General features: G+C 41.4%; 1 protein-coding gene across 2 annotated transcripts in view; it reads left to right on the top strand.

Moving 5' to 3' along the window:
• Positions 1-12,493, top strand: part of dnah9 (dynein axonemal heavy chain 9) — a 325,024-nt gene that overhangs the window by 99,395 nt on the left and 213,136 nt on the right. For both annotated transcript variants that reach the window (XM_033044073.1, XM_033044072.1), the window contains exons 35-38: positions 2,587-2,734; positions 3,897-4,071; positions 8,378-8,551; positions 11,736-11,943. In XM_033044073.1, coding sequence (XP_032899964.1) covers positions 2,587-2,734; positions 3,897-4,071; positions 8,378-8,551; positions 11,736-11,943 — 705 coding nt within the window. The remainder of the gene's footprint in view (positions 1-2,586; positions 2,735-3,896; positions 4,072-8,377; positions 8,552-11,735; positions 11,944-12,493) is intronic.

Here is a 12,493-nt window from a genome sequence, read left to right as displayed (position 1 = left end):
ATTTCGGGCTAGAACCTTTCCGCAGACTGCAGTCTGAAGAAGGATCCTGACCTGAAACATCGCCATCCACGTTCTCCAGAGATGCTGCCAGACCCGCTGAGTTACTCCAGCACTTTGGGTCTTTTTTTGTCAACCAGCATCTGCAGTTCCTTGTTTTTCTTAATTCACTTAGGATCTGCTTGAAGTCAGTGGTGTTTTATAATAGAAGTAAATATATATGTGATATGCAATTGATATTTCATAGAAAATTGCTCTGGGTAACAATAGGGACTGCATAAATATTGGATAGAGTCAAGAGTCATACAGTGTGGGAATAAGCCTTTGGCCTAACTTGCCCATGCAGACCAAGATGCCCCATCTACAGTAGCCCCATCTGCCTGTGTTTCGCCCATATCCTTGCAAACCAATGTCCAAATGTCTTTTGATCTCTGACTGATGAAGGCCTCCTTGACCACTCTTGGATAGAACCTTGGGTAGAGCATATTTGGAGTAGAGTGAATCTGTCACAATGTCTTGCTAAAGTAGCTACAGAGATTATTGACAGAAGCAAACTGCCACATATGCAGTAAACTTGAAGTAACAAACAAAATGGCAAGAATCTTAAGTAGGTCAGGCAATATCTGTGCAAGGAGAACTAGGCTTAACATTTTGTCTCAATGACCTCTTGTCTGTGAAAAGATCATCAAACTGAAATATTACCTCTGATTATCCACAAAAATGTTCATAGCCGTTGTGTCTAAAAGCTTGTTCATCGATCATTTGTTAAGAGAATGCAATGAAAATTGAACAGCCTAATGTCTTAGATTAATTTGAACACAGTTATTAATTGGCAGAATGGTCCGATAGAAAGTATTTAAAATGCCCATTCAGCCCTTTCTGAAGTGGAAACTAAATCAGGAGAGGGCAGTCATCAAGATCACTTGTAAACCATCTGTGGTACTTCAGTAGCTGTGGCATTACTTAATTTAATTCATTCACATTGCTAACGGCACCAAGAATTAAAAGACCTTTGGACAGGTACATGGATAGATTAGATTAGATTAATTTATTATTGTGACGTGTGTCGAGGTACAGTGGAAAGCTTTTGTTGTGTGCTATCCAGTCAATGAAAAGACAGAGGAATATGGTCCAAACGCGGGCAAGTGGGACTAGTGTAGGTGGGCACTTTAGTCAGCTGGGCTGAAGGGCCTGTTTCCATGCTGTATGTCTCTATAACGCTCATCGTATTTCATAAGAATCAATGCAAGGAACCAAGTATTTGCAATGAAACGAATATTTGTAGAGATTACTTTAGCTTCTCATATTTTTCCTGTTTCCTTTCTTAGTTCTTTTAAGTGTCCTAGCTTTATATTTTTATGTAAGTCATGCGTACAAGTGGGCAGATGCTATAGACCTGCACGGGAAGGTAGACGCTCCCGCCCCCATGAGTCTCGGGCAGATGGGGCTCATCAGCCTGGGAAGGCAGTCCATCTCGGAGAGGGAAAACTCTGATTTAAAACCTCCACTGCCCTGTGGCCATATCCAGTCATGGAAAAGGCTCCAGGAGTAAACCTCAAGAAAATCCGGAGTCGGAGTCCCTAGGGCAGTTCGTCGTTGTCTACAACCTCGCTCTGGCAGCTCCTGCAACGGCGCTGGTGCCAAACTGTAACGGCCCTGCTGTTCCTTTGGATCGATCAGCGACATGGAGAGGGGGGACGTGCTGCATGGGGAACAGCCTGTCCTCCATATGACATCGCCCAGGCTTGCATCCGACCAGGATGCATCACCCATGGTCAGTTATGAACGAGGGGGGCCTACTGCTACTACTGCTACTACTACTACTGTTACTACTTCTACTACTACTGCTACTACTGTTACTACTACTACTACTGTTACTACTACTACTACTACTACTACTACTATTACTACTACTACTACTACTACTACTACTACTGTTACTACTATTACTACTGTTACTACTATTACTACTACTACTACTACTACTACTACTGTTACTACTACTACTACTACTACTGTTACTACTACTACTACTACTGTTACTACTACTACTACTACTGTTACTACTACTACTACTACTACTACTACTACTACTACGCACAAGTGATGTAACAACATCATTAGACATGAGATCACTTGGTGGTTGGTCGTGTGCAAGAGAGGTCTGAAGTTCTTAGTGTCTCCTGGAGATTATTATAGATGGTTCTTAACACTACCACAAGACTGGCTCCCACCTCACCGTCAATTACACCCCAGTCACCATTACAAAGATATTTTTAGAAGACCTGCAGGTTACAAGAGTGATATTATAATATCAATAAGATAGACACAAAATGCTGGAGTAACTCAGCCGGACAGGCAGCATCTCTGCAGAGAAGGAATAGGTGACGTTTCAGGTCGAGACCCTTTTTCAGATATCACTATCCTTGCTTAAAACAATGGCCACACAATCCATGCATGCTGGTTCTGTTCTCATGAGTGATTTTATTGATGCCATTGCCTATTTTGTCCGATGTTGCCATCGTCTCCCCAGGCTTAATTTCAAACATTTGGAAATGGTAAATGATGCACATCTTCTGTGATTTTTAGGGATCTTGTACATTAACCCTGCTGACCTTGGATGGAATCCTCCAGTTAGTAGCTGGATTGACAAGCGAGAGATACAGTCGGAGAAAGCAAACCTCACCATCTTGTTTGACAAGTATCTCCCTTTGTGCCTGGATACCCTTAGGACAAGGTAAGGACATTAAAGGGTAAGGGGTTTGGTCGAGAGTGCATGACAATCTCGAATAGGCTCATTGTGATTATATAAAACAGGGAGGATGAGAGAAAGCCAAAACTGTTGAATGTAAGAATCTGAATAGAGTGTATTATTGCATTCTGCTGGAGCAGATCCAACATTGTTTAATGTGCTGACGTGGCATTTTGTTTGATTTCTCTTGGCAGCCAGTGAAAGCCTCTTGACTTTTACATTCTAGTGCCATAGAAATCATCATCTGAATTGTGTTTTTATACGAGCCATGGAACTGACCTTCACATCCCTAATCCTATCTCAGTACAGAACTGTACCTCTTGCACGACCATGGACATGCTTCCTAATTGGGTTTTGCAAGGGTGTCTGGGGTCATGAGGTATAAAGCAGGAGAATGGGGTTAGGAGGGTGAGATAGATCAGCCATTATTGAATGGCGGAGTAGACTTGATGGACCGAATGGTCTAATTTTGCTCCTAGAATTTAAGAACTTAAAGTCTTTTTCCTATTCACTGCCATGTATAACTTAAATATAATTTTGGAACAATTGATGCTTTGTGTGTTGTCGGAGTCCATGTGCCCATGATGCTGCTTCATGCAAGATCATCCTTGCACCTGGAGCTCACTGTATTTGAGCATGTGACTATAAACTAAATCTGACTTGACTTGGAATCCTTCTGATGTCATTTTGAAAGTGAATGTTACTTAAAACAGTGTATGTTATCAAATAATTCCAAAAATGAATGTGATACGTCAGTAACACACTACGTTTGAAGGGATTGTACCGCTGATTAGTTCAGTTTCTTTGTTGGAATGCTAGACCTACTTTGATGTCCTTCATGCTCCCTGATCTTAGGCATTTGCTCTTTCAAGAAAATTCAAAAGTTTAAAAGGGTAGCCACACATATTCAGCATTTAGACAGACAGATGAGCTGGCTGTGTATTGAAGAATATAGACCATGTGCAGGGAGAAGTGCAGTTTAAATTGGCATCATTGTTGGCGCAAGCATTGTGGGCTAAAGAGCCTGTTCCTTTGCTGTGCAGTTTTATGATCTAAATCCATGTTTGTAGCTTGTTCTTTGCAGCTTGTTCGTATCTTGCAGCGGACAAGGATTTTCTTCTTCTTATTATTCACCTGATGTCTGCAGGTTTAAGAAGATCATCCCAGTGCCAGAACAGAGCATGGTCCAGATGCTTTGCTACTTGCTGGAGTGTCTGCTGACAAAAGACAACACTCCTGCAGACTCTCCTAAAGAACTCTATGAACTTTATTTCATTTTTGCCACAATCTGGGCATTTGGTGGAGCTTTGTTCCAGGATCAGGTGAGAACATCCTTCCAAATCGAAATTTAATAATGGTTAGTTGCCTGATATTATCCTTGGAGCTGTTGGCAGCGGGAACAAATGAAATAAAGTTAGCAGTAATGGAATGGCTACTGGAATATCACACGCAGTTTACAACAGATTTTGTGATTTTTGTTTTACTTGATATATGTTTTTTTAACTGATTCTTTTCCCCCTGGAGAAGATGATAAAGGCTTTAAACCAGTGACAAAAACTGTGAAGGAAATTATCTTCAAAAAGGATATTTCCAAATGTAATGGACTGGGACCTTGCGAGCTTTCCTTTTGAATTTGGCTGCAGCCAGAAAACAAAAAGACAACAAACGAAGACTATGTGGAACTTGGGGGAAAAGAGCTCTTTGAAGATTTGTGGATGCTTATAAGAAAGCCAGACTCTGGAATTAAAGACAGTATATAAGCCGCTTTATTCCTTAAGCTGTGAGTTGTTTGGTTTTGTAAAAGTGCTGGGACTATTCCTGTTAATGATTTGGAAGTAAATGGCATGATCATTAAATCACAAATGAAACTAAGAATGGTGGTGTTGTAGCCAGCATGGAGGGTAGTCGGGGTGATACTGGTATGTTGTAAACATAGGCAAAGAGAAGATTAAGAGGTGAATGATTGAGGTATGCACAATTATGGGTGGATTAGATATCGTAGATTGCAGAAATCCTTTCGCTTTATCAGAGGTGAATATAATTAGAAGGTATTGATTTAGGGTAAGGGGGTAAATAGTTTAGAGGGAATCTGAGGGGGACATTTTTGGTCAGAGTGCATGGAATACACTGCTGGGGAGAGTGGTGGAAGCCGTGTGGCTAACAGCATTTAAGAATTGTTAAGATGAGCATTTGTATCACTTCAGTGTTGAAAACTCCAAGCCAAGTGCTGCAAAATGGGATTAATACAGATGGGAGTGCACTGGGCATGGTGAGCCAAAGATTTGGTTTTCATGCTGTAAGATGCTGTATTCCTGTTGGATGTAGGTTGATTATTGCCACGTGCACTGAGGTACAAAGGAAAAGCTTTGTTTTGCATGCTCTCCAATAAGATCAGATAATACTATACATAAATACAGTCAAGACAAACTAGATGCAGCAATGGTTAAGATTCAGAGTGCAGGGTATAGTTCTCAGCATTGTAGTGCATCTGGTCCATAGACATAGACAGAGACGTGCAAACGCCACACACAGCATTGTAGGTCAGGATCAAACCTGAGTCCTTGGTGCTGTGAAGGCAGCTCACTGGTCTATTGAGCCACACAAATTCTAGGTATACTTGTATTATTGTACGTAGGAACAAAATGTAAGGTTTGCGATAAAAGTTTACTGGATGACCTAAAACCTGAGTGTCACGTTAGTCCATTGTCAACCTGTAAATGTGCGGGCGTTGGTGGCTTTATTCAACCACAATGTGAATAACACTGCAAGTAACTTCTGAGGCAGAGCTATTGATTCAGTGTGTGTGTGTAGTGCACTATTGACTTCTTTGATGACTGTGAAACAGTTGGTGCCAATAGGTGGGCAGAACAGTGTGTTCATAGGAAAAGAAAAACAACTTGAAAATACATTCAACTCTTAACCATATCAACTCTTTTTTTACAGCAAGTGTCAACAGGTGCAGAATTTGAAGAACTTGTGCGGGAGGGAGATGTTTTGGGAACACACAATTTCAACGGCAGAGAATCGCAAATCCATAGTTTGATCAAAGTGAGGGCAGGGAGAGTGTTGTCAAGATATTAGACGGGTGACAGGATGAGAGGTGTTCCAGTCTGATGCTATGCTGGGGAGACGAGCGGCCAGGTTGTCCTGGAAGTATCTAACAATGGGCACCTTAAGGTTAGATTCCTTCATAGTGTTGCAGAAGCATTGCACAGGGGTTGACACTAAGTTATATCTCTCCAGTGTGGAAGCACAGAGGCACAGGGATAACTGAAACCAGGTTAAAATCCTGCATTGGTGCAAAACACCCTAAAAATGTTAGTGATGCTCGATTCAAGATAAAAATTGATTTATATTTATAGAAAATAACATTAGGGAGTTACATATCTGGGCAATAAAAAGGAACTGCAGATGCTGGTTTATACCAAGATGGACACGAAATGCTGAATTAACTCAGGGGGTCAGGCTGCATCTCTGGAGAAAATGGATAGGTAGCGTTTCAGGTCGGGACCCCACTTTAGGCTCAATTCTAGGTGATTACATTTCTTGGTAATTGGGAATATGCACATCATCAGGAGCTGCTAAACAAAATGTCAACAAAGATTTTAGCTGGAATCTTGTAACAATACTGAGTGCAGATATACCGAGTGCAGATATACCGAGTGCAGATATACCGAGTGCAGATATACCGAGTGCAGATATACCGAGTGCAGATATACCGAGTGCAGATATACCGAGTGCAGATATACCGAGTGCAGATATACCGAGTGCAGATATACCGAGTGCAGATATACCGAGTGCAGATATACCGAGTGCAGATACGCCGAGTGCAGATATACTGGAGTGGCTTTCTCTTGTTTGCTTTTTATTTCAGATCATTTTTATTTGCTTTCTTTAATACACATGAATATGTCTCCTGAATGAACTCTGTGTCCATTACCTCAACATCTTTGCTCCTCTGCTTCCACTCAAATTAAAATAAGAGTTTATTTTGAATTTGGAAAGGGAAAATTAACTAAATGAACATTCAAATATTTAAATGAACTTTGATGTTTGGAGATTTAAAGTATTCTCCATGGAGCAAAATTTGAGAAACAATTTTTATCAACATTCGGAAGAACACTGTCATCTGTCGCTGCTGCATCTGAAATGTTTACCTGTCTCTTATGGGATTATCATATTTTTAGTTTTTTTCCAGATTTGCTTCAGGTTGCCAATTTTAGCAACCTGAAGCAATATTTAAAAAAAAAATTCATGTTAAACCTTTTTTATCGATAAACTCTTTATCAGTAGGAGCAGGTTGTTAATATTCCTGACTTTTCTCAATAAAACCTTTTCTGAGCAAATTCTGCCGGGTCACAATACCATCAATACTTGCTTTAGGTATTTTGTGAAGTTGGAGGCGATGACCTATCTTAGAGCGATAGCTTTTTTTCCAAAAGCCAAGGCAGCTTGTCCTTTTGGTTCAGGTTCTTTGAAAATGTATGAAGCGATTGACTGAGCTTAAATGTCACCCAGATAAGAATGATTCTGTTGAAAGATGCACTACCGGCTTAAATTAGCAGCAAGTATAAATCTCTCGACCAGACATTATGAATTCAACAGTAAATTCAAATAATAGATCTCTCATTCCAATTCTTACTTGTTAATTCACTATCTATTTTTTGCCTCTCACCTTTATCCCATTTGAAATTTACCCTCTTTTGTCTGTTCTCTCCTCCTTTCTACTCCACATCTTAAAATGTGTTTAGCATTTGAAAGTTTCCCTCAGTCTGATGTAAGGTCATTGATCTGAAATGTTAACTTGCTTTCTTTTTCTACAGACACTCTCTCTGATCTGTTGAGTGTTTGCGCTTATTTAGTTTAGTTTACTTTAGAGAATCAACAGGGGAAACAGGCGCTTTGGTTCAATGAGCACACCGACCATCGATCTCCCATTCACACGTTCTTTGTTATTCCACTTTTGAATCCAATACTATCCTACACACAAGGGACGATTTACACTTATACCAAGCCAATTAACCTACAAACCTGCACGTGTTTGGATTGTAGGAGGAAACCGAAGATCTCGGAGAAAGTCCCATGCGGTCACGGGGAGAACGTACAAACTCCGTACAGACAGCACCTGTAGTCGGGATTGAACCCAGATCTCTGGCGTTGCAAGCGCTGCAAGGCAGCAACCCTACCGCTGCGCCACCTGATGACCTGGAAGACATAATCAGAGACATTATTATAAGATATAGACTTTAGACTTCAGCACAGATACAGGCCCTTCTCCAGAGATGCTGCTTGACCCGCTGAGTTACCCCAGCATTTTGTGTCGATAATAGGTTACAGAAACTCTTCCCTCTTGTAGCAAAATCCAGATCAAGAAGAAACAGCCTTAAAATTGCAAGAATAAAATTCAGATTTGTGGAAAAGGTTAAATCCTGGAACTTTTCTCAAAAGGCTGTAAATACTGGGACAGTTGAAATGTTGTAAGTTGTAATTGGTCGATTGTTGTCAGTGGAAGGGAAAGGATTACATGGCAACTTTGGTTGCATCTTTCTGATGTGGTGAACACAAAGATCATGTTCCTGAATAGTAAACCGGACACCTGCACTCATTGCCATTCCTGTTCCCTCTCAGCTCATAGACTACAGAGTGGAGTTCAGTAAGTGGTGGGCCTCAGAGTTCAAAACCATCAAATTCCCATCACAAGGCACAGTCTTCGACTACTATATCGACACGGAGACAAAGAAGTTTGAGCCTTGGTCAAAACTTATTCCCAAATTTGATCTTGACCCAGACATCCCTCTGCAGGTAACTAATCAATTGTAGATTAAATACTTATAAATTTGCAAAATACATGTTCTGCTTGCATTGAAATCTCACCTATATGCTGCTCTGTAAATGGACTTTAACTTGCTTGTTGGTTTTGATATATTTGTCGATATACATGGTGCTAATTATAAAGTAATAGAAATTTGATCAGAGGCCATTTGCTCCATTGAGTCCAAAAGCCAGCAGTACACGAGGTTATTAGTCAGTTCCACAGCAAAGCTGTTGGGTTGTATACCTCGGTGAGTGCCTATTCCGAGAATTCCTGCTTTTCCTGAATGTTTCTGTTTGATTCACAATGAAAACAGTGAGAAAGCCGTCTGAAGAAGGGTCTTGACCCGAAACGTTGCTTACTACCTTTGCTCCATAGATGCTGCCTCACCCGCTGAGTTTCTCCAGCATTTTTGTCTACCTTCGATTTTTCAGCATCTGCAGTTCCTTCTTAAACAAGTTCTAACCCCCACTACACTTTGGATGAAAAGATTTTTCCTCAATCCCCTCCAGTCCTCCCACCATTTATCTTAAATCAATGTTTTTTTCATCATCAATCTTGGCCAGATAAAATCTCCTATTCATCCTTCTAACGCTACGATAATGTTGTATATTTTACTTAATTCTCACCTCTATCTTTTGTTCCCAAAGAAGACGAATAGATCGGGTAAACACACGGCGTCTCTTGCCCAGAGTAGGGTGATTGAGGACCAGAGGACATAGGTTTAAGATGAAGGGGAAAAGATTTAATAGGAATCTGAAGGGTAACTTTTTCACACAAAGAGTGGTGGGTGTATGGAACGAACTGCCAGAGGAGGTAGTTGAGGCAGGGACTATCGCAATGTTTAAGAAACAGGCAGGTACATGGATAGGATAGGTTTCGAGGGATATGGGTCAAACGCAGGCAGGTGGGCTGGGACATGTTGGCCGGTGTGGACGTTGGGCCGCAGGGCCTGTTTCAACACTGTATCACTCTATGACTTTACAACTCTCTATGACATGCTAATTCATGGAGGCCCCTGAAAATGCTCATTGGCTTCCAATCAATTGCAGGATCGGTCAAAGTCAGCATGGATTTATACAGAGGAAATCATGCTTGACTAATCTTCTGCAATTTTTTGAGAATGTAACAAGTAGAATGGATGAGGGAGAGCCAGTAGATGTGGTGCATCTGGACTTTCAAAAAGCCTTTGACAAGGTCCCACACAAGAGATTAGTGTGCAAAATTAGAGCACAAAATTAGAGCACATTAGGGGGTAGGGTATTGACATGGATAGAGAACTGTTTGGCAGACGGGAAGCAAAGTGTAGGAATTAACGGGTCCTTTTCAGAATGGCAGCAGTGACAAGTGGGGTACCACAGGCTCAATGTTGGGACCTCAGTTTATTACAATATATATTAACAATTTAGACGAAGGAATTAAATGTAACATCTCCAAGTTTTGAATGACACAAAGCTGGGTGGCAGTGTGAGCTGCTTCAGGTGATTGGACAGGTTGGGTGAATGGACATATGCATGGCAGATGCTGTATAATATTGATAAATGTGAGGTTATCCACTTTGGTGGCAAAAACAAAAAGGCAGATTATTATCTGAATGTTGAAAGGTTAGGAAGAGGGGAGGTGCAACGAGACCTGGGTGTGCTTGTACATCAGTCACTTAAAGTAAGCATGCAGGTACAGCAAGCAGTGAAGAAAGCCAATGGCATGTTGACCTTCATAGCGAGAGGATTTGAGTAGAGAAGCAGGGAGGTCCTTCTGCAGTTGTACAGGGCCCTGGTGAGTCCATACCTGGAGTATTGTGTGCACTTTTGGTCTCCTAATTAGAGGAAGAACATTCTTGCTATTGAGGGAGTGCAGCGTAGGTTTAGCGGTTTAATTCCCAGGCAGAAAATATGTTCCCAATGTTGGGGTAGTCCAGAGCCAGTGATCACAGTTGAAGATTAAGGGGTAGGCCATTTAGGACTGAGATGAGGAAAAACTTTTTCAGCCAGAGAGTTGTGAATCTGCGGAATTCTCTGCAACAGAATGCAGTAGAGGCTAATTCACTGGATGTATTCAAGAGAGAGTTAGATATAGCTCTCAGGGCTATAGGAATCAAGGGATAGGGGGAGAGAGCAGGAACAAGGTACTGATTCTGGATGATCACCCATGATCATATTGAATGGCAGTGCTGGCTCGAAGGGCTGAATGGCCTACTCCTGCACCTATTTTCAATGTTTCTATGTTTCTATGTCCAGATGTCACTTCAAATATCATTGTTGGGTATATGATCCTGAGATGCTGCAGCCCACACACACATAAGCAGGCTTTAGTGACATTTTAAGGAATAGTTTAGAGTTTAGAGAGATACAGCATGGAGCCATGTCCTTCAGCCCACTATCCATGCCAACCATTGATCACTCACTTACACTAGTTATCCCACTCCACACTCGTGACAATTTCCAAAGGCTAATTAACCTACAACCCTGCATGTCTTTGGGATGTGGGAAGAAGCTGGAGCACCTGGACGAAACCCACACGGTCACAGGGAGAAAAAATAAATAAAATAATTTGTTTATAGGGACAGTGCATATTAATGAACATTTGCATGTAAATATGCGAGATTGTAGCCAATCAGTAGCTAATTTCCGTCTCTAGTCCCAGGCAAAGGTAGGTGAAGTGTCTTGCCCAAGGACATGTTCCATACAGCTAATTTCCATTGAAGCTCACCTCACACCATCCCAAGTGATGTTCCTGAATCTGCTGACTGCAACCTAATGCCCCTGTCCCACTTAGGAAACCTGAACTGAAACCTCTGGAGACTTTGCGCCCTACCCAAGGTTTCCGTGCAGTTCCCGGAGGTTGCAGGTGGTTGCCGGAGGTTGCAGGTAGTGGAAGCAGGTCGGAAGACTGACCTTAAACTGTACTCTGTGAACATATTGAAAATGGCATTTTCTTCGCCATTAATGCAGAATAAAATGTACCACAGTGAAAGTGGTAAATGTTACTTTGTTGTGCAAGCTGAAGAATATTCACACTACTTTTCGGAGAAGATTGTAGTTTGCTACTCCTAATGCAAACGTTGCTGAAGAAGGGTCTCGACCCGAAACGTCACCTGTTCCTTTTCTCCAGAGGTGCTGACTGACCCGCTGAGTTACTGCAGCTCTTTGTGACTATCATCATGACTTTTTTTAGGCTTGTTTGGTGCATACAATAGAGACGATTCGCATCCGCTACTTCATGGACCGGCTGCTGGACAGACGCAGACCAGTCATGCTTGTGGGCAATGCAGGGACTGGTAAATCTGTGCTCGTCGGGGAGAAACTCGGAACGCTGGATCCCGATGAGCACGTTGTGAAGAATGTGCCATTTAACTATTACACCACATCTGCCATGCTGCAAGGTGAGATGATGTCTTCTACTCAGAGCATGGGGTTATTGGAAGGATGAGACTTATAGATGAGTATATATACCTTGGAATTGCCATTGTCATTTAAAAGGCTTTATAAAACCTTAATAATGCAAAATGGCATTGAGCATGCGGAGAAAGACTAGAAATTCAATACCTAACCAGCAAAAATTACGATATCTGAAAAAGTGAAATGCCAATGTTTGTTGAACAATTTACAATGGTAAATATTTGCACAATTACACATGCAACATTCTAGACAAGATGAGGTAAGATGATGCGCGCTGCAATATCTGTAATAGTTATTAAAAAGGGGTTAAATTCAAAGTAATCTCAAGAGTTATGCATTACATTACTGCCTAGTAAAATTCCTTTATGTAGTTTCTATACAAAATGAAACCTTTGCACCAATTTGTGTTTCCCAGCTTGTTCTGGCCCATCACAAGGCACTAACTAGTATGTGTAGGAAGGAACTGCAGAAGCTGGTTCACATCGAAGATAGACACAAAATGCTGGAGTAACTGAGTGGGACAGGCAGCATCTC

This window comes from Amblyraja radiata, chromosome 26 (assembly GCF_010909765.2).
Source record: "Amblyraja radiata isolate CabotCenter1 chromosome 26, sAmbRad1.1.pri, whole genome shotgun sequence".
Classification (NCBI taxonomy): domain Eukaryota; kingdom Metazoa; phylum Chordata; class Chondrichthyes; order Rajiformes; family Rajidae; genus Amblyraja; species Amblyraja radiata.
This window is presented reverse-complemented; position numbering and strand designations above follow the sequence as displayed.